Source organism: Pieris brassicae, chromosome Z (assembly GCF_905147105.1).
Source record: "Pieris brassicae chromosome Z, ilPieBrab1.1, whole genome shotgun sequence".
Taxonomy (NCBI): domain Eukaryota; kingdom Metazoa; phylum Arthropoda; class Insecta; order Lepidoptera; family Pieridae; genus Pieris; species Pieris brassicae.
The window spans coordinates 7,300,685-7,323,845 of NC_059680.1; the positions used below are offsets into that span (position 1 = coordinate 7,300,685).

Sequence of the window (23,161 nt, forward strand, 5' to 3'; positions counted from 1 at the left end):
TGAATCTTGATTACAGGAGGACACAGATTCAGCTGCAATAAAGCATCTAATTACTCCATCACGATTTATTCGGGTGAATCCCACCCGTTCCTGGAATACTAGTAGTGGTAGTCCGGATGCTATTTGCTTCAACATTGACCGCCCGGGAATCGTCTTAGTCGGTGCTTGTGTCTATGGTGGCCCTGGTACCTTTGAGTATACCCTGGAATTGCTTCACGATGTTAGGGTAAGATTAAATTATCTTTGTATTTGTCATAAGCAAGTGTTACATATAAATACGTTAATTAACGTTCCAATAAGCCGTAAAAAGTTTATATTTTATTAAAATTTTGTTGTAGCTACGGACTGTGAATGAAGAGGCGCGATCATCGCATTGCTGGATAAGTGTTGAGGTCGTTCACGGTTCATTTTCCGCTGCTGACTGCCAACATGATATGGTACAGATTAAATTCGAAAGACCTGTACCTTTAAAAGTAAGTATTTTTAATATAAAACGGCACAATTTTAACATTATTTTCCAGTTTTATATTTGGGAATGATTTCAAAAAAATTCATCTCATGGGCCCTGAGGTGATGATTGTTTGTGTTTGGAATCTCCTACCAATATTAAAAGATTGGTTCATTTTTTAAACTTGATATACTAAATGTGTTCTGTAGTATTACACTACATTACTAAACTAAAGTAGTTAGAAACAAGCGCTGAGAGTGTAATTTTTGCCCATACTATCCAGTAGCTTTTGTGTGTTGGGGATTCCCGCGTATTCCTTAACATTTTTTAATACAAAAAGAAATAATACTAATACAAAAGGATTTACAGGAAGATCTTCGCTATGCTTTACGATTCTGTAATAATGGTGGTCGTACTGCTAATGGTGACAGTGGATTGTCCTCTGTGAAGGGACCTGATGGTACAACATTCACATTTTCATCTTGTTCGTTGAGCTTTAACGGAACTACGCTGGTTAGGGGACAGGTTCCCTGCCTCATTTATTATGGGTATGAAAAAACAATTAACTGTCTTCATAGCTCTAGTTATTGTTGCTGTATAACGGAGTCCGTGTTGGCCTAGTGGCTTCAGCGTGCGTCTCTCACCGTTGAGGTCGTAGGTTCGATTTTTGGCTGTGCACCAATTTTTCCATGTGCCCATTTAACGTAGGCTCGAACGGCGAAGGAAAACATCGCGAGGAATCCGGCTTGCCTTAGACGCAAAAAGTCGACGGTGTGTGACAGACACAGAAGGCTGATCACCTACTTGCCTATTTGATTGACAAACAGATACAGAAATCTGAAACAGATACAAAAATGCTGTAGCGCCACTGATTTAATCATTTTTAATAATATGTTTACCGATTAACACACAAGATGGTTATCAATAATGGGACTTTAAAAAACAGACAAAGCAAAGCTTAAGTTTTAATATTTTCCAGCACAACAAAACCGTCAAATTCTTCGGAGAATCCTGATACATTAATGGCTGCCCTCAGAGCAATAACTTTGAAAGTTGCCTCAATGGTAATAGAACGAGGAGCAGAACTATTTTGCACTCTACGCAATGAGTTAACGACAGAGGATTTGCGCAGAAATGCGTTTGTATTACAACAGTCGTCTGTAATAAATACCTTGATTCCATATGTATTAGCTAATCTTGAGGGATTGGATGATTCAAAGGTAAAAATCGTTATGTTATTAATAACTATATGTAACATGTATGTTTATTATAGTAAATTTGGAAAATTCGTTATTAACAGAATGAAACGTGGAAAATTAAATGAGAACTAATTGAAATATAATTTAAAATCTGAAAATACTTACCTACTTTCATTGAAACGAAAGTTTCTATGTGTTGATCTTTAATTTGAAGCAATTATTATATACTTTAAAAAATCATAATTAGAACTAGAAGTAGCGTTTCTTCATATATCGAAAAAAACTATAACCATCCCGTGATTTTTTTCTTTCAGAGCGTAATCCACCTTTTGGAAATAATACACAAATTGCTGCCGCATGTGTCGGCTATGAACTTACTGGTTCCCAGTGTGGAAGAGATAAGCACTACCACTACAACCCATTACTATACATGGATAGAAAGTGACCATCCGTACAAACAAGCAACTGTGTCCAATATGAGGTATGGAACAAAGCAGTTTATCGTTATATTAACTATATTTAATAAAAAAAAATACGGAAAAATCCTATTAAGTTTATTAAAGTATATATTATGCGTAACTATATATATATACATATACTATCTTTGGTGACTTTAATTCGCTCTATGGTTTTTATTATTACAAGTGGGATTTCGTGTACTGTTCATACATTAAGTAGACTAAATACATAAAATAATGCAAGCTACTATTTCACAACGAAATATTTAACAAATACTTGTATCAAACAAATTAAAACTATCATAAACCACTCCAGGGTACTGTTCCCATCCCAAGTATCCTGGATAGTTTTGGAAATGGACCCTAGGAGTATCACAGCTCAGCCTGAAGATAACCTGACAATCTACGCAGTGGCTGGTTCCCCTCGCCACAGATGCCACTGCTCTAGCGAGTACAGAGTCCCGGATCCACCATTCCGTAAGGTATATCAGGTAGTGCATCGTCCATCACAACGCATTTGTTCCCAACACTTTCATTCACTCTTCATACAGACATTGTGGGGAATTGTAAGTCAATTTTTTATCCATATTGGGACCTGCTTGGCATGCCCCATATTTTTCCCTAGTCACTTCATTTATTTGACTTTGTTAATAATATGTAGTCATTTATATTTATACAGCTTTGAAATATATTTAGCTAATTTGTTAGTTTTTGAGTTTGTATACCTTATATTAAAAGTAGTTAATTTATTAATGGCCAGTTTTTTTTCGAAATATTTTGCTGACGTTACTATGTCTCACTAAGACTTAAGAGTTTATACGAGCTGCAATCGATAAAAGAAAACTGGTTATTACATTTTATAACATAATAATCTTTATATAACACGATTCTATAGTTTTGTTCTTATATCTTATATATTTGCATGTGTAGGTTATAAAACTTTACAATGGCAAGCAGGTCCTAAGTTTATAAGAACCGCTTGTGAGTAACGCTTAAAATTTTGCAATCGCGTAATAGTTTGGCTTGTGACACAACGTGGTGATAGTTTTCGGATTTTTGCTTGGGTTAAGCTTGATTTTTAGCGACAATAGAAAGTTTTTGATTAAATTTAGATCGTGTGAGGTATCGCGTGGCTTGGCATGAGATAGTTAGTTGAGACAGTTTACAGACATACATAAATTTTAAAATCGCCTCTGCTTTTACTAACTGGAGGGTTATTTCAGAGGCTTATTCAGCTAACGTCAGACACGGGGGAGGTAGAAGAGCTTGATGAGGGTTGCTTAGACGCGCCCTGCATGCAATATAGCTGCACCTACGTCAGCGTAACGCCTAAACTTTCCAATATGTAAGTTTTAACATACAATATTAATAGGAATAGACGTTACCTACGTTTCGTATGGACGTGGGTAAAATCCCGATTTTATAAGAAGCAAAAAGGTGTTGTTATTTTAATACGGCGAACTACTGAATTAACCTTAATTTTTATCAACATTAACATATTCCCGTGATCGACATAGAATTGAGAATCCTGCCTTCACGTTCACAAATGAACATGGAAATAAATTAAGCTCAGTTCTAAAAATAAGATGATTAAAAAATCATTAATTTATTATCTATAGGCTTTTTTAAATTTGTGAGAACATAATTAACACGGGAAATATAGTAACGTTGTGCGGTAGTAGATTTTTTACCTACAATAACGTCGTATTTGTCTGTTGAAATACACAATTTCGGCTGAAATTATTTAAATCATGGGTTTGATTTGGTGGCCCTTTAAGTAATAAAAATCAAATCTAATAAAGCCATATTTTATTCATTCGATTTCAATTATAGTTGAGTTAGTCCTTCTTTAGTACTCCGACTTACCTGCCGTAAATATTGCCCTTGTAACGAGTAGTAGTCAATCTTCACACCCACATCTAAACCTCTACCTCTACTCTAAATCTAGACCTTACATATTCACACTGACTCCTGTCTGTTAGGGCAGTTTTATTATGATAATTCTTCGTCACATTGAAATCAATGTCTATATTTTACCTAGGGCTGCTGATTGGCCTCACAAAGGACTCCTGATTCCTGGAAACGAGGTCATATTTTCACTAGAAACGGCTTCGGATTATTTAAACGAATATAAGAACGACGATGAGTAAGTAATGTTATTATTGATGTTAACGATTTTCATTATTTTTATGAAAGTAAAAATCTCGTTGAAATTTCTGCTGAGCACCAATGATGTTTTCTTTCTAGGTGCGCAATTAAAACTTGCCCACCGCATAGTGAAGGTATACAGATGTTATACGAAACTAATATAAAGATTTTAAGTTTAATTAGGTTATTATTATTTTATTCCTATTCAGAAATTCAGCTATTTAAACATAAAATATCAAAGTAGTGTGTAACAAGTTTTATGTTAGACTTAATTGGAAAAAGACATATACGTAATTAATCCTTTCGTAGGCCGGACGAGAGCCGATTCGGTTTCCGATGCCTCTGCGCCGGCTACGAAGACGCACCATTTACATCTCAACGTCAAGGCTTGGTCTCTTTAGAGATGGAACTAGTATATACTGGAGCCGCGTGCGCATCGCGTTTACTAGCACCTGATATCGACATATCACCATTGAGTTATTGTGAGTATTAAATGATTTGATAACTACACGTGTACTACACTACACCTCGGCTTCATTGGTTCATTGGACAATTCACAAGGGTGGGGTGACAAATAAAAACAACTCCATTGGAGGTTTAAGTTTTAATTTTTTAGAACGTTGAGGTACATAGGTAACACTGAAAATGTTTAGAAAATGTAAAACCGCTTAATGTAGAAAGTTGCCAATACTTTTATTGTTTTTCGACACATCGTCGCATTCGATGGAACCACTGAGAAAAGCAGTGGCCCCATTCTTGACTCATCATTTTTCCTTGACTTCTTCCTTTCTTCACCTTAGTTTGACGATCCTCGAAAGGAAACACCCACTGAGCTTATTGCTTTTTGGTTTAGGGTACGTAGCAATATATCCAGCTTTTATCACATTTGACGATGGCAAATACAGCATTTGACTCACTGTCGTTGAACTTATCTAACATTTGGCGACACCAGTCCATGCGAAGGTATTTCTGGTCGTCGGTTAAAGTATAGGGAATCTGGTACAAAGAAAAGTCCTGACGCCTAAATATTCGTGTAATATTTTTTTAACTTGACTCTTACCAATGCCTAGGCTTGCCCGTATCCGCAGATAGGTCACTCTCTTATCTTCCTCTATCATGCGTCGCACAGCACTGATGTCATATTCAGTAGTCGCTCTTAAAGGACGTCCCTCACTCGGATCATCATTGAGATTGCTACGTCCACGCTTTAACTCGTTAAACCAATTGTAAATAGTGTCACGAGATGGGGCGGAATGGAAAATCATAATAAATTATTGACCGAAAATTGTCACGTGTTAGCATTAGCACTAGTTAACATTAGGTTACCAAAGAATTCTAAAATTGAAATTAAAAAAAAAGTTTTCACTAACAATGTTTCTAACTGGCCAATTCTAAACATTTTCAGTACTACCCACGTATTTGCTACTGCGGGTAATAAATGCTCTACCCAGTTAGATATTAGATAGTCTAACGCTAACCAACATAAATAGTAAATTAAAAAACTACTTTATATGCAATTGTCGAGCTGATACACAAGAGTGCTATGGTTACATTCATACTGACCACAGCGGTTCTAATGTAACATTTTGTGTTTTTATTATTTTATGTAAAATAAATAAATTAAAAAGAAAAAAGTATGTGTGCAATTCACACGTGGTGGAAATACAACCTTCAAAAACAAAGTATTCTTAATTAATAACATATAAATAAGACATTTTTCACTATCTAAATGTAGAATAAACTTAAAAAAAAATTCATGTTACTTTAATTTGGTAAATACTAAAATAATGAATGTTTGAAATTCGATGAAATGATATTTTCATCATACATTTATCCCATGTACATATCAATTTATGTGTCTGTATCTTTTTTCTGTCGCTTTTTCCGTTGCATCTGTTTTCACAATGATTCTAAAGAATTTGCACTTCAAAAATTCTAAGTAAGGAAATTAAGGTGTTTAAAAACTTCCGCGTGTGTAAGCATGGGATTATGCGCACGCACTTGTGCGATATATTTTCTCAGCCTAAACAGCTGAATTTGAGCAAACATTGTGTCAAATCTGTCCAAATAATTTTATATTTGGGTAGCGAATGCAAATAATAAGTACCACAGTCAATTAGCTTACGAGTGTGTGTATGAAAACACTTTTTAAACGGATTGAAGCTATGCATTATTATTATAAACATAATTATTTACATAATTTTAAATTTAAATTTTTCCGACGTTTCGCGTGCTTAAAGCGTGCGTGGTCACGGTGACAGTGTTATAAGTTTATAATAATAATACATAGCTTCAATCCGTTTAAAAAGTGTTTTCATAATGTGTAAAAGCCATGTTAATAAAATACAAGAAATAGTATGTTCTTCTCTGTTACTGTTTACATTATACTCATACAATTTGTACTTGCCTATGCAATCTATGAAACAATATACCACGTAATTGTAGGTCACGTTTATTACAGTGACGGCTAATATTTACTCTGGATTCATCATTTATTCACACAGTGTATCGTGAATACGTGTGCAGGTGTGAGCTATTGAATATTACCTGCCAAGCATTTGAAATTTAGGCTTTCAATTAGTACTTATTTGCGTGATATGTTTCTAAAAACAAAACGTATTAACAACATATTATAAACAACTTTTTTTATTCATATACATATTAATAAAATATCACAAATTTTATAATAAAGTATTAACAACTTACTTACCTTACCCACATAGTGATGATTAAAATACGATAAATAGAAAATAGAATAAATTTAAAAGTTTCGTCGCTATGGCTATACAGGGTAGCCAAAAATTCGTGGATCAAACGCAACGTGGTTAGATGGGGTCATCAGCTGCAAACAATTGTACTACGAGAGGTCCTTCAGATCAACCCCTGCAGAGTTAGAATTTATTTTGTATTTTCGTAAGAAAATTAACTTTTTTTACTAATTCTTCTTGAAATTCGAAAAAATCTACATTCTGTATCATTTTCATAATATCCACTAGGTTGGTACTGATGAGTCCTTGCGTTAGACATGCTATTTATGGTTGTTTGTTAGTGAAGTAATACGATATAAATTTTCTCAAATAATAACTTTTTGTTTACTTCGGACCCCACTGTGAAAAAAAAATGCTCTACCGAAAAGTTACCCTGTATCACAAGTTTTAGCGCATTTAGGGATTCTGAAAAGGCCATTATACATGGCCATTGGTGTTTGAATCTAGTCCGATTCACACTTTTTGTTGCGTGAGGAAAACGACAGCTCGTACTATTTGATATACTTAGTCTGGTCATCAATAATGTTATTATTGAAAATTAACAAAATATTACATTTTATTTTTAACGTTTCAACGCCTCGACGTGTATAGGAACGTGTAAATAATAAATGTTATTTGCAGTAGAATTTTTTTCTTTGTTTCAGTATTTATGGCAAGACTAGGTATTATAAGTGAATCGTTTACATTAAATTATGTTAAGTATGATTTATTAATTTTATAAACCAACTATATATTATAATAAAACGTACTTAAAAAATTACTGAGAGCTTCGCCTAAATGAGAGTTACCAGGGGCGTCTCTACGAAATAGACGATCGAAAGGACTGCTAAATTTAGTACTAAAATTAGAGTCACCGCTTTGATATGAAAAAGTTTTAATGTGTAATTGTTTATTTACGCGATATCCTTGCGGCAATAATAATCGATACTTATTTATTGTCATATCATTAGTAGTGAGTGTTTTGGGTTATACTGGTTACATGGAAACGATAGCTTAAAGCTTCAACTATTGAAATTCACATTGTAAGTGTGAATTTTTTAAGAAAAAATGCTCATCTTCAAAGCCCGCAGGCGTTACTGGCCTACTCGCTCATCTTTATAGATACGTCAGATATTAATGAAAAAAAAAAAAAGTCACACAGTATCTTGTTCCAGTGACTGTGGTGGAACTTCAAATGCTAGCGGGTACTGGCAACAGTCCAGGAGGCGAAGCTGATGGGACTGATGAGAGCGAAGCCATGTTTCTTTACCGCGGACTGGACTTGCCTTCGCCGCCCACTGTTCATAATGTACTCGATGGTCAAGCTTTACTGCGGTGAGTACCCTAAAACTTACAAATGTATTAACTGAACGTGCGTGGTAGGAGTCTTCAACCTTTTTTAGATTTATAATAAAAGACAAAAACTAAACGCCTAGTGTCCGATTAACGGTTGAAAAGTTAAGAACATATTGCAAGTACATCATAAAAAAATAATTATTTCTGTAAGTACGTTATTCCGAAGCCAATACCCTCTTAAAAGGCCGGCAACGCACCTCTGATCCTTTTGGCAAGATGAGTGTCCATGGGAGTGTCACCTAACATCAGATAAGCCTCCTGGCCGTTTGCCCCCTGTTGTATAAAATTTAAGTCTTTGGGACACGACAACGTATGTTTAAGAAATTTCATATATTAATTTTATAGGCAGTGAAAGATTTTATTTAAATCCCTGATAATTATGATGGCGAACAATCAACTGTTATTACCACGAACCTTTAGATCTATGTCTATTATATATTAGTATTCTTAAGATGTTTAGTTGTTATTTAAAATATAAACAATAATATAAAAACATACTTAGACCTCCTTAATAAAAACTACAACAGTCTAATACCTCTAAATGTCCAGCCCTTTTTAAGAAAAGTATTTTTTCGTACCTTACTGTCATGTAGTTCTAGTGTAGTGAAAGGAGACTTTAGAACGGTTCATTCAGTCACATTTAGGGTTTATGAATAGGTAAAAATATCTTAATCCTATAACACGTTTTATCATTTATTTACTTCTATCTGGGATTGCTAGTGCACAAAGATCTTTGCAAAAGTATCAAAATGAATTTCGCAGCCAAGCACGTCATTGATACGCTTAAAGTAAATTAAATAAATGCCTCGCGGTGACCTGGGTCGCTTTTTAACAATGTTACAATAGGACAGATATAAACGGAAATGGAAAACTTTAGTCGCTATTCAATAAAACTTGGTTCTCCGCACAGTGATCCTCCATTCTAAGAATATTATATTAGTATACTTGTTACTTTGAGTGTTCGCTAGTTCGCAAAAGAAGCTCCCGGTTGCTATATTTAGTGGGAAATACGACCTCCAATTATTTAAAAAGAGATATTACTCCTGTCTCAAAAGCCGGCAGTGCACCCACTAAAATTGGTAGCCATGGACTGCCGTAACTGCTTTTTATAACTGTCCCGTCAGATCTTATAACAATTAGTAATCGTAATGGAATGATGTTTACAGGGGTAAAGTACAACGTGAATGATTGTAAATCTGTGATTCTTGTAAGGTTAAATAATATTCACAAAGCCTGATAAATTATTGGATTGCGATAAATACAGCAGATAAATGGAAAGTTGAAGTTTAGAAAATAGTTGTACTTCAAGAGAAAAACGCAACTTAACCACTTACTCATTCATAAAAACAAAATTAATCTCATTTTTTAACTTATGTACTCATCCGTCTCTTTATGTTTGGATAAGTAAGCTGCACTAATGACTGATTTATTTTATAAGTGAAGGACTACTTTTTATTATAAAAATGAACCAGTAAAATACACTATTGTGTATAAGGTCTTAATCATTTTCGCTGTAAACATCGTTGTTATCGCTATTATGATTGAAGTACATAGAAGCGCTACGATGATAATAGTTCAGTAAGAGTATTAGCTATTAGTAGGAAAGTAAGATGAAGTGTTTTTTTTTATATTCTATAACGGCAAGCGACGTTGAAATTTTAATGAGTCATATACCTAATGACTACGGTACATAGTTTTATATAGAGGATAAAAATCTATGTTGACAATTTCTATGCAATTGTATTATAGTGACTACGTAAAATTTATAAATTCATACATTCGCAATGACAACATAAGTACCACAAATATTTTTAATAACATATAAATTGTAAATAATTAAAATTCGCTAGAAGCACTATATTAATCATAACAAACTTACGAATATAAAATTTCTAATTAAACCATCTGATAAGTGTAATACATGTATTTCACCTAGTTATTTAAACACATTTGGTTGCAAATAAAATTATTGACATCATCGGTTTCATTTTCAGTTGAATGTGCTTAATTCAAAAAAACAATAAGTTTTTACCAAAGTTTTTTTTATGCCGTAAATAGTATTTCATACACCAATGGCGCTACAGTCTTTTAGGTCTGGGCCTCAGATATCTGTTTTGTGATATTTTTATTTCCAATTGGTAAGTTCCGCCGCTTCCGCTTTCTGTGCCGCCGACTATGTGAGTCTGAAGTGGTTGTGGTTTCCTCACAGTGTTTTCGTTCACCGTACGGGCGAGTTTTAATGCGTTTTATAAAGTCCATTGATGCACAGCCGCTAAGCGAACACTGAATTTCATATACATATACACATTTTATCCCATATTGATGATTGTTAACTCGTTAATAACCATTTTATAATCGTTAATAATATTTAAATTATTAACATGTATTAGTATACATATTTATTAAGTAGGGGATTAATAATGGAGCTTTGTTGTTGTACTGTTTATTAATAAATTTATTACAAACCACTTAACTCTAGATTAACCTGTTATAAATTTACATAATAATACTGTTGGAGACTAAATTAAACCGGACTTGGCACATCCTCATTTGCTTGATTACCTGAGGTAGAAGTATGTACTTAACTCTATCCTCTCAAGGAATGTTTGATTTGGATAGTTTTCTATGCAACTATACGTTAACTTTACATGTTAGGAAAATGATCACTATTTTCATAAGTCTGTCGTAAGTAGCTCAGCTCTTTCCACGATAACATGAAACTCAGTTTCTTTATACGTCTTACCGTCTGGTAAAACTATTTGTAATTTCTTTTTCTTTTCGTTCTCCTTTTTGACTATGAAAAATATAGCAATGCCGGCGGCTAATACAATAAATAGAACGCCTACCGCGACAAAGATCCAAAACGTTTGTTTAAAGGTTCCACATCGTATACTGACGAAAGTCGGCAGCGAAATAAAATAACCTTCCAAATCGTACCAGCAGTTTATAATTCCGCCTTGCTTATTATAAACATCATGCCATTCTTCTGCCAGCTCACAAGTGCAAGAATTATTTAAATTTAGTCCATCAACGCGCAGTGTAAGATCTGTTTGATTATACATTAAAGCGGCGGGAGTTAAATTAGTTATGGTATTATTATCTATTAATAATTCTTGTCGGCCCATTACTGCTATTACTTCCCTTTGCACAGAAAAACCCAATAAAGCTCCCTTATTTAATGCAGTTACAGAATTATTTCTAAAGGTTATGGGACCTCTAGAAACCATGTGAAAGCAATCACCTTCTATTGTATCAATAACATTATTTTCTATCAGAATTCTCTTTGGTGCGGTGACAAGAAACGTCAAACTTGATAAATATTTTATTTTAACGCCATCCAGTCGAAATAAATTAGTAACTTCTACATCTGATAAAAATCTACTTGGTAAATTACGTATAGTTCCACCGCGTATTATAAAATTAGATGAAGCAAACTTTTTAAAAGTCTGTATGTCTATATTGTTAAAATCATTGTTAATGAATTCGACACTTTTCACACCCGTTAGACTAGAAAACGCGAAAGGCCGTAAATTAATAATCCGGCTGTTGCTGATAAGCACTTCGTCAATTCTTCCTTGAATAGAGTGAGATGCTATTTCACTTACTGTACTATTTTCTATTGTTAACCGAATTCCCGGATTCATTTCACTGTCTCTGCTAAAGGGAGACCAATCCAAAGCTCGTTCACGGATCACTATGTTGCTAATATTCTTTAATTCTACAGTTCTTAGTTGAATAAGATTTCGAATTGTATTTTGAAGAAATGTTACACTATGACATCCTTCTATGCTTATACCAGTGGTCATAGGTGGTATTCTATAAGCACCTTGTGGCCTGAGAGTCACTTCCTGTAATATATTATAAGATTATTAATATATGTATTATTTAGATAACTGAAAGAGAACCATTAGTCATAATGGCTACCCGATCAACGATCACGAGGTACTCATACAATTAATGTGGTGGAAATAGATGGCACTAGAAATCTATACACACCTCTAACTCCTTCGTACAGCTGCATATGACCCTTGTAAATGAGTCACAGCGGCAGGCTTCTTCCTCGCAAATGGTCGGCGTGGCTGTCTGTCCTTCGGAAGGAGTTGGCGCGTAGAGCGCTATTAGAATATTCCACCAGATCACCCACCGCATGCTTAACATGTCACGTCACCATTTCAAGGTTCTGGTCTTCCTGAAAGCAATATTTTTTATTTATATTGCGTATTATGAAAAAATATTGATATTTAATAAATCCGTGTGTATTACTTGCAAGTCGGTAGATATGTGACTCAGTTAGGTATCGTTATCAGAGTGTTATCAGATACGCGGTGCGGTTCACGAATAGTGCTAAAGAAACGTTTGTGTGAATTAGCAAGGCTATCGTTGGGCTGATAGCGTCCTGCGTTCTCATTTACGGCCTATTTCCTAATTAATTGATTAGGGTTTATCACCTTTATACCAATGATTTTAACTTAATATAAATTATTTATATAATCTGTCAGAGTTCAGTAATATGTAGTTAGTTATACACATTATACGGAAGCCAATTCCTTCAACATTGTGTTTAATATTGTATCAATATCTCTTTACTAAAAAAACTTTGATTCATTAATGATGTCTTTTATCGTTTATTTTTCTGTTTCTGTTTATTTTGGTCTACGTGGACCTACGGTCATAGTTAATAATAATGAAGAAATGATTACTATTGCCAGACATTCCTTTCCAGGTGACCGCACCCTTGTTATATTACATTGTCATGCACCTACAGAAACGGTGTATTACAAGAATGTGTACCAATAAGAAAAGTAAATACTTCGTCTGCTGGCTTAACTAATTGCAGCTTTAAGCTATTTTAGCGTTATTAAGATGTTTTTGGATTTATGTACGCGCGATCGCATCTCACGCGGAATTCGAATTTGATCTATTTCTGGAATATGTGGTGCAATTCGATTCATTAAATCGAATACAACATTATGTTATTTGAACCGTATACTTCGGTGGATAACCGCTAAATGGTCGAGTCTAATTGAATTCTTTAAATGTAACGTGTAATTAATGAAACAGCAGTGGTTAAATTGCGCTGAATAAGAAAATTTAATCATTCGCGAGTTACGTTCGGTGGCGTTTTTTTGTATGTAGATGTTTAAATAACTCTTTGTTTGAAGCTGGGTAACAACTAACTTTAATGATTTTAAATATGAGCTTATAACTAACACAAAATTAGGGGTAGAGAGGTTGCGATGCTAACAAAAAGAACTTGGCTTATCTAAGGGTTCATAAATCTAAATTACACTTATGGACATTACCGGAAACGAGAATGTTAAAATACAATTTGTAAGAGTGGTAAAAACTAAAGGGCTCAATATTAGCTTCAAGTGTACGATGATTATTTACATTTGGTTTATGCTTCTAGGTGATTGTAATTTGTGGTAGGCATAGGGCAAACATTATTATTATGTGAATTTTAAGGCAATCCTACTTCTTGACACGACAGGAATAAGGCGCCTAAAGAGTACTAAACATTTCGAGTTAATAAACCTAGTGTATTGAATATAAGTTCAAGTGCATTTCACATGAACAAAAACATTATAGAACACTAAGACTGTTAAAGACCATTACCTTAGTTTAAACTATTCATTAGTATTGTAAAAAATTCAGTCATAATATACTTTAAAAAAACAATGGCGCTACAACCTTTTTAGGCCTGGGCCTCAGATTTCTGTATCTGTTTCATGATCATTTGTTATTCGAATAGGCAAGTAGGTGATTAGCCTTCTGTGCCTGACGCACGCCGGGTCTCAGGTAATCCAGTTTTCTCACGATGTTTTCCTTCACCGTTCGAGCGAATGTTAAATGCATACATAGAAAGAAAATCCATTGGTGCAAGGCCGGGGATCAAACCTACGACCTCAGGGATGAGAGTGGCACGCTGAAGCCACTAGGCCAACACTGCTCTAATTATTACCTAAACTATTTATATGTAATTTAACTAAAGTTAGGTTACATAACTCGCGCAAGTTATTTTTCGCTGGTACCGTTTAAAGATACCTTAAGTTATTTAACCTTAATTTAAATGACCATTGTTAATCGTTCTTATAGGCCGTGGTCTCAAATCTAAGTGAGAACTAGCGCGGATAATAATAATTATTATAATTGGTATTAATATAATAATTATTTCTTTGTGTAGTGTAAATAAATTTCTTACTTCATATCGACCGTAGCTAAAGGTCCATAAAACATGTAAAACGTATATCTATTATTTTGAATACTGATATTGTATTCGGTATTTATTGACGTTCAAAAAATATAAAATATGAATTTTCAGAAATAATTATGCATGCCTATTTGATATTGGGACCACGTCATTTTATCAAATAAACTCAAAAGCAATAAGGGAGGTGTTTGTTTTATATGTTTACAGTTAACTTAATTGCGATTTCATTGACATAAACTGATAATAAATGGAACTTTTCAGGGTGGGGTAAAATGTTATTGTGTAGATTTTTCAATATTGTGTATACGTTGTAAAATAAAAGTCGAATGTACTTAGGTAGTAAGTATTCTGCTAAAGTGGAAAGGGTTTTGGGCATTTCTTTTGTAGGCTTCGGAAAGTGTGTGAAAAAAACGCAAGAATAGAGTTCACGCACGCGTTTTTCTTAATGTACTAATAGAAGTTTGTTATATAATTTATTGTACAAACGCACTCTTGGTGACGACGCGACATGGATTATTTCCTTTTTGTAAATATATTGCCTTTCGTATCCGTTATAAAAAAAAACATTTCTTACACATAACAGTAATAATTAAAAGTATATTGTAGAAATACACAATGTGTTCCTGTGAAATGTACTCTACATTATAACTTGAAACTATTTACTGTAATTTATAACGCGGAACGCCGTGGCCAGAGCACGTTCGTAAAGGTAGAATAATTACGAACAAAGGTGTTAAAATATAACATTCGATTTCTAGTTTTGGTTAGCTTTGAACATACACTGATTTATAATTCGGAATTTGAACAAACTGGAGAGAGCGATCTAAATTTGTATACGACTTTTTATGTTGAGCTACTTGATAAATAATTATTTATTTATATCATGACGCCTGTTTGCCAAAGGGGTAGGCAGAGGCTAATTGCTTAAGTATTGGCTTACCTCTCGATGCTTCGATGTTTCACCGATTTCATGACATTCAATATATAACTTTGACTAGTATCTCCAGGATTTGGTCCAGGTATGTACGACAAGGGCTACCCGACCCAAATTCAACATCCACTTTTGGCTTCTTCATTCTCATTCATCCGTCCTACATGGCCAAACCACCTAAGCATTCCTTTTCGTGTCTTTGTAATTACTCCCTCTTTCTTTTCTTAACCCACACTGCATAGCAGGTATAAAAAAACTTAAACGTATAAAGTGGCGAAGCTACGGCGTGTGTTATTCATATTTGGGGCATTTTTTAAGGTTACGTCGGGAATCAAACCTAAAAATTCGCGTTTCCCACTGTATAGATTAGCATTTTCACGAACGATACGAACGAACACGAACATAGACACAGGAAGTCTAAAGTCTACCTAACCATAGGTAATTGAAACGAAAACTATATTAAAATATTTTTTCAAATATTGCGCAGCGGAAGTCTGGCTCAGATTTTATAACATATTTGTTTATCGAATGCACTGTAATAATTTTGTGATCACGAAAGTCTATATAAATTTTGCCTTTTATGTTCCTATATTATTTGACGTATTATATCGAGATGTCTTAGGGGTTCAGCTTGTGATCACCATGAGGTCGTGCGTTCTAAGCCTGTGTTGAAAGTGTGGTCTGTCTGCCTCAATTAACACCTGCTCATTTGCTGAAGGACACCGGCATGTTTAAAACTCAAAAATCACGTGTATCACACACAGATTAATGTTACAACGATATTAGTATTTAACGATTGAACGTAGAAAATGTTCGTTGTAACAAACAATACTGGTTTATAAACTGGACGGAAATGTGTGTATAACTATGTAAATGTCAAATTGGGTTAAAACTTCTCGTTTACTGCGATACAGCTGTTCTTAAGACAACCTATTTTTCAATTTATTCCAATTTACATTTTAAATAACGGAAATCACAAAGGAGAAAATAAATATCGAAGAAAGCTAATACATAAATAGGATTTAGTTGTGCAAAAGCCTTTAATAACGCTCTGATATTGTTCACCGGATGTGCTTGGAACAGACAACGGGGTTGCATACTGTTTAATGAGTTTTAGTTTCTTGGAAATCTGCTTGTATCAACCTGCACCTGATTATACAGAGCATCTTAGCTGATACAATATTACATACATTTAGTTGCACTTAGCAAATCGAGATTTATTATGTCAATACAAATATCGCCAAAGCTTATTTACAAGGCGATGAAAATTAAATCAGGTTATACGTAGTTCGATTGTCCTCAATTGCTGCGCTGTGTAACCTTTAATACTCTAGAAGGACTACAATTACCCAACTGCTCGCTTTTACATTTCATAACTACACTAAACATTCATAATTTTATCAGCTATCTGCACTATACAACGGCTTTTATTAACACTAGATATGTTCAATTCCACGCGCAACTCTTTAAAAATGTTCGTTCCTTAAAACACATTTAATGTCACTAAATCAAGCCAAGTCTAACACACAAGGTCACCTACACGAATTTTCTCCATCTCATATTATTGTTAAATCTGTAAACCTTTTAATTGGATTTAAAATCTTGTATTATAGTTAAGTAGTTTGCAAGGATTTTCTATATAAGTATGCAGTTTTCACAGTTTATATATACGTGGAATTCAGAGCCTGAATAATTCGGTTGAGCTTGTACCTCTTTGGGTATACAAAAATTATGGCGATAGGTAATGCTCGCGTTGATCAAAAATGAACATTAAGACCACACAATGAGACTTAATTTCTCTACAATTATGCTTAGTTTGTTATGTACATCGCAATTATAAATTATGAGTAAAAACAATTTAATTCTAAAAAAGAAGCGGACCTTGAACGAACTCTAGGGGTCTATCGAAAGAGGTCTTTTTATTCAGAATAAGCGTTACGAAAACACCCAAGCATTGTAAATAATTTTTATGAATTATAAATGACGCAGAGCACTTTATGTTAATATATATATTGTTTTAAAACCCTGTTATTTTGATATTAAGAACGTTGTACACATTATAAACATTAAAACTAAACAACCTTCAAGCAACTAAATACTCATTTATTTCTATAGATTTTTGGTCCGCGATGTAATTAAAGAGGCGGATCCGTTCTTTAATAATAATACTAATTAGTTCTAATGAATAAACAAATATTATATTTATTATGAAGTTGTGCTTTAGAGTGTCATAGTTAATGGCTATTCCTTTTTTAGTATTTACACGAGCTTATATATCGCAAAAGCTTTCTTGAAGTAATTATCGTAAGACATAAATTCACAGGTCGAATCCATCAGTGAGACATATATTATATTTTTTTGTATAAGAATTTTAACAGGTGATCGAATTGCGTGCGGCATTTCATGTTTGAAGCAATTAAGGAACGCCAAATATATGAAACCGGCTTACAGAATCTTTTCGAAAGATACTAGTTATCAACGCACTAATTTCCGAAAGCTGGGAAAAAATAACTTAAAAGACGTCACGTTGAATTGATAACCTCCTGCTTCGGTGTTTCAAGTTTTTTATAAACATATAAGATTATAACGACAATTTTGTTAACGGATACTTAAAACAATGCTATGTATTGTGGTCGTGTAATTCGTTTAGCTGATATTTGGTGGACAATATTATCACAATACGGAATAAAGATTAAAAAAACCCATATTATTTATTTTTATATTGTGAACACGTTTGTTTTACAGAGAATGTTTAAGAAGTGTACGGTAACTCGATTCATTCAGCGGTTAAAAATGCATAACAACCTATTTTTAAAAAAAATATTATTCATTATTTCATTGGAATTTGATGTATTTCAATTATAATTACACGTTGATGCACGACTGAACATACAAAGGAGAGGACATTTAATAATTTTAATTAACTAATTGTAAAATAGTGATTGCGTTTTCAGTAGTGCTTTTTTAATTTATTATAGGTATTTGAAAATTTGAAATGCTGCTTGATGTAATAAATAGTTGGATAAACGCTGAAGTAGAAACTTTAGTCTAGAATGGGTAAGTAGAAAACAAAGTGTAATTTGACTCCGCCTCACTGTTTATTACGTTTCCTCCGTTTTATGATTTGATGTATATTTCATTTTCTATATTTTTGTTCCGCGTCAACCTGAGGTTCGTTTTCTTTATTTTGTAAACTTATTTATAGAAAATAATTATTGTAGATGACTTTTACGCCATTCTATTTGAATAAAATATAAATATTTTTCTGTGAACTCGCATCAAGTAGAAAATAACATATATCATATTCGATTCTTCTCGTTGTTCATTTTATAGTTATTGAAACAATAATGTCGTTTCTTTATACGGACGATGGACTATTGCCGCGATAATTGAATTAAACGGTAATTCGCTACTTCCCGCTTGAAAATTACATTACCGACCTGGCTATTGTACACTTATGGTATAATATCGTACAATCAGAAATCAAAATTATGATAAATTCTGTAAAAAATCTTGAATAGCTGTAGGTGCTAAGACCCATTCTAAACCACACGCTAGGTAAGTCACAATTTTGAATTATAGCCTTGGATTCATAGGGACAATTTTTTTATTACAATTAAATTAGTAACCCGAACAAATATATCTGACTCCTGACCGTTAGTTTCATCTAAAAAAGCTGAATTTGTGCGTGAGATGCATCAGATAAGCCCTATAAGCTTTAATAGCTTTTAGAGCGCACGAAATATTTAAATTGACATTTCTAGGAACGAAATAAAAGTTAAAAATAAAATCATATCTAGACTATATTATATATTGTATATAAAATACTGAAAGTTTGTTTAAATAAAAAAACTGAGATTGATAAAATTTAAAATCGATATATAGCTTTTTATGGCGCTTCTGGTGTGTCCGGTTTAATTACTATACAGATATTAGTCGTACTGATACTCAAAGAACGTTTGCAAAATGGATCGAAAGCCCCGTTATGGATGTCCTCAATCCCCGCCAATGTTGGTTTTATTGGTTGTTTGGTATTTTGATTAAAATTTTAATTTGAACCGTATTCGAATTTTTACGAATAGGAAAATAAATAGTGCAAAACTAGAAGTATATGTTGAGTATATAAATATTTTGTACAAGAAAAAATGCTTTGATTTTTATTTTATTTTAGACGCTACAATCGTGTCAAAACATACCTTAATATTTGCGGCGTTTTCATTAAAATCTTTCATAATACTAACACAGGCGTACTTATTTCAAATAAACTGTCTCAATAATTTTATTTGTTTCTGCAGCTACTGAATTGTATGTCTCTAGGTAACGATTTCAACAAAGCATAGTAACACCTTACCTAATCTATAGTTTTATTGAATAATGATTAAGTAAGATAAAATACTGTACAGCTTTTTGGTAATAAAAAAGTCAGTGGCGCTACAACCTTCAAGATCATTTGTCAATCTAATAGGCAAGTAGGTGATCAGCCTCCTGTGCCTGAAACACACCGTCGACTTTTTGGGTCAAAGGCAAGCCGGTATCCTCACAATCTCCTACCTCATCGTTCAAGCGAATATAAAATGTGCAAATAGAAAGAAATTCCATTGGTGCACTGCTGGAAATCGAACCTACGAACTCAGGGATGACGCACGCTGAAGCCACTAAGCCGACACTGCTCTTTGGTAATACGAAATATATTTTATTGTAATCTAATATTTCTTACTTTGTTTCATGCTGAGTTTTTGTTTACAATACCATTTCTCATAACTACTTGGGATATTTAGTTTCAAGTTCTTGCTAAGTCAGTTTTCTGTTTACATTATAATTCGAATGTATTCGTTGAGCAAGTCATTATGCCACATTAAGATTAAACGCAAACAAACGATGTATGATGATATAAAGCAGGTATCATTTTGTATGCGTAATAATAGCAAGTTTTGGTTAGCTAAGGAAAAAATCTCACTTTATTATGTCAGAAACGTATTGGAATTGACATACGATAGTCGAGTGAGTAAAAGTTACATTATCAGCTCGAGTCAGAATTTTACTTAAAATCCATCTGAAAGGGTGTAAGTCCACCCTTTTAAGGTTATATAATTTTATCATTAGAGAAACGTAATTAAAAAAAGTGCAAATACTCAAGAATTCTATGAATCAAATATAAATTTATTTTAAACAAGAAACAAATTTACGTGGATAAATTGCATCCAATTGGACTACTCGGTCCGAGCAAGATTAGATCTTATTGACGCGGATTATATAAAAAATTAAATTCCAACCTGCATTTTCATAAATCGTTACGCCTTTCATGTTTAAAAATACACGTACCTACTCTACTCTTAAACTCTTATAATTATTATTTATATTGAAACTGTCGTCAAGACCCGAGTATTATTATAAATTCGACTTAATGAAACTTCTCATACTTCTGTGTACTGCGTTGTCATATACAAAGGTGGTATCAGAAATACATAAGAAAATACAAATAATATTTTGTCTTGATTGTCTGTGGTTTGGTTATCCGTTGAGTAGTTTATAACTGACGTTAATAATAAAACAAGTATAATTTACTATAAGTTATAGGCAACAGGTAACCTGTTGCTTGGTGTTTTTGGTGTGAATAAAATCTTTAATTTAGAAAACAAAGTAAGTAAAACGAACGAATATATATATTTTAAAGCTTAATTCTAAATCCAATGTCATCTAAATTTTTTAAATTAAATCTAATCTAAATAATTAATAAAAAATATTCTGTTAAATAAACATCGCTTTGGCCATAATAATACTATTTTACGGATAACTCTTTACAAGATATTATATCGATTGCCTTTACTAAATCATTTGGATACAAAATATTGGAATAAACTTTCATATCCACAGTAGATTGGGACAAAGCTGTTGTAAATTGCATCAAATAGTTCTACCCGATAATTCTAGTTACGCAATGCACTTGATAGTATCAAAGCCATTTCACACGTCCTTTGAGTGCTTTTAAAGCTTTGAAACCTTTGTTCGTACATCAAAGCCTCGATATTGACTTTTACATCTTATCAACTGATATTGATTTATTTACTGTGAATATTTAAAAAATAGCTTTAACACAAAGGTTGACGTATTCATTCGTTTTACGTTACTATTTATTACGTATAGTAAATAAATAATTTCCTACAAGTTAATTTATTATTAGTTTAACTTGTTAGGTTAGGGCCAAATAGAGCGTGCACATGTATGTTTAACTGTAGCCTCTCGTGAAGAGACTTGCGATGTTTACTCAGAAGGAACTTTAGTCGGGGATTTTGGCACTCCACTGACATCCCCGGCTCAAATTGATTAAATTTCTACTACAAACAATGTTGTATGATTTTTGTGTTATGTGTTACGTAATTGTAATGCGTAGGCTAAAATGGCTGCAATTTTTATCCTTATCTTGTTTCCAATAATTCTCGATAATATTAACTACCCAACCATATTGCTAACATTAATTATCAGTATTATTGCAAGTAATTTATTTGCAGTGCACTCGACGTCTACCGTAACCGTGCTATAACAAACCTTGACGCATAGGTGTTAGTTCTAATGTCTAAATTATTTTCAAGTGCCTTTTGCTTTTAAACTTTGATCGAATGCCAACGTTTCAGAACACAACTAGGATTTACTAAATAATTAAAAATTCTTACCGGAGAAGAAATCCATTTAAAGAAAATCATTATTTCCCACCATATTGGGAAAATGCGTCGTATGATAAATGGCTTCTTTATAGCGTGTATTAACAATGCGCAGTCGGAATTTCCACGGTTTATTTTACGATTGTGCGCAATTGAACACGGCACATGCGCGATGTTGATTCCCGCGCGAGCGACTGTCGTTCGGTTAAGATATGAGAGAGTTGGAGCTGTCAAACTCACGCAGGCGAAGCCATACCTATATTGACTCGTGTAAATTGATATGTAGTCTGTATTGTTATTGTAAATACGTATAATATATATGTGCCATTAAAATTGCACGAATTGCTTGATTACTTCGCTCTTATTGCTTATGTGATGTTGGGAAAATGCGACCATTTTTAATCATTATTGTCACAGTGTTAATTAAATAGGTACCTAATACATGCAAAAATATGTTATTACGTACGACTTAAAATATACCTATACGTAATAAGTAAAAAATCAGACTCATTAAACAATTTAATTTAAAGTTTTATTCTGCTGCCTCATTTTAATTTTTACAACCACGTAGGTATTTTAATTTAAAAAATATTTTAATGTGATTTTAAAGTTACGTATCTTTTGAATACAACGTGTAATTTATACCTTCACAAGGTAAAACTCGTTTCGCGATGATGTCATTGTTGCGTTTGATATCGTGCTTTAATCTAAAAAATGAATAATCTTACATTTAGTTTAAGAATTTACATTTTTTTTTGCATAGTAAAGATTAGTAGTTGTTAGTCATACGTAGTTTGCTGTTTTCCTTTCAGTTTGATGCAATAATAATAAGGTTTGTTTTGCAACATTTTTCTGCATGTTATTTCAGTAACTTTTATATCCATATAAAAATGTATATATATGTATAGTGATATATTAAACCCGTGGATACGATTTTGGTATCTATTTTTAACTACCGCAGTGGCTCGACGTCGTGGGATTGTTTCAATGAGGACCTGGATTGG

The 23,161-nt window shown here is 33.2% G+C and overlaps 2 protein-coding genes across 3 annotated transcripts in view; one reads left to right on the forward strand and one right to left on the reverse strand.

The window, feature by feature from the left end:
- Positions 1–23,161, forward strand: part of LOC123718469 (E3 ubiquitin-protein ligase MYCBP2) — an 85,582-nt gene that overhangs the window by 17,235 nt on the left and 45,186 nt on the right. The window contains exons 26-35 of the mRNA XM_045674985.1: positions 17–226; positions 339–473; positions 818–996; positions 1,428–1,668; positions 1,962–2,128; positions 2,422–2,587; positions 3,329–3,450; positions 4,147–4,251; positions 4,563–4,735; positions 8,176–8,335. Of these exons, the coding sequence (XP_045530941.1) occupies positions 17–226; positions 339–473; positions 818–996; positions 1,428–1,668; positions 1,962–2,128; positions 2,422–2,587; positions 3,329–3,450; positions 4,147–4,251; positions 4,563–4,735; positions 8,176–8,335 (1,658 nt within the window). The remainder of the gene's footprint in view (positions 1–16; positions 227–338; positions 474–817; positions 997–1,427; positions 1,669–1,961; positions 2,129–2,421; positions 2,588–3,328; positions 3,451–4,146; positions 4,252–4,562; positions 4,736–8,175; positions 8,336–23,161) is intronic.
- LOC123718471 lies at positions 10,763–22,368 on the reverse strand. 2 transcript variants are annotated; one of them, XM_045674988.1, is made up of 3 exons: positions 22,170–22,368; positions 12,353–12,541; positions 10,763–12,204 (listed from the first exon to the last, which is right to left on the reverse strand). In XM_045674988.1, exons 2-3 carry the CDS (start codon positions 12,512–12,514, stop codon positions 11,029–11,031), a joined length of 1,338 nt encoding a protein of 445 aa, XP_045530944.1. In that variant the 5' UTR covers positions 12,515–12,541; positions 22,170–22,368; the 3' UTR covers positions 10,763–11,028. The 2 variants fall into 2 exon arrangements, with proteins under 2 accessions (XP_045530944.1, XP_045530943.1); XM_045674987.1 differs by having other exon boundaries at positions 10,764–12,204; positions 12,353–12,545; positions 22,170–22,367.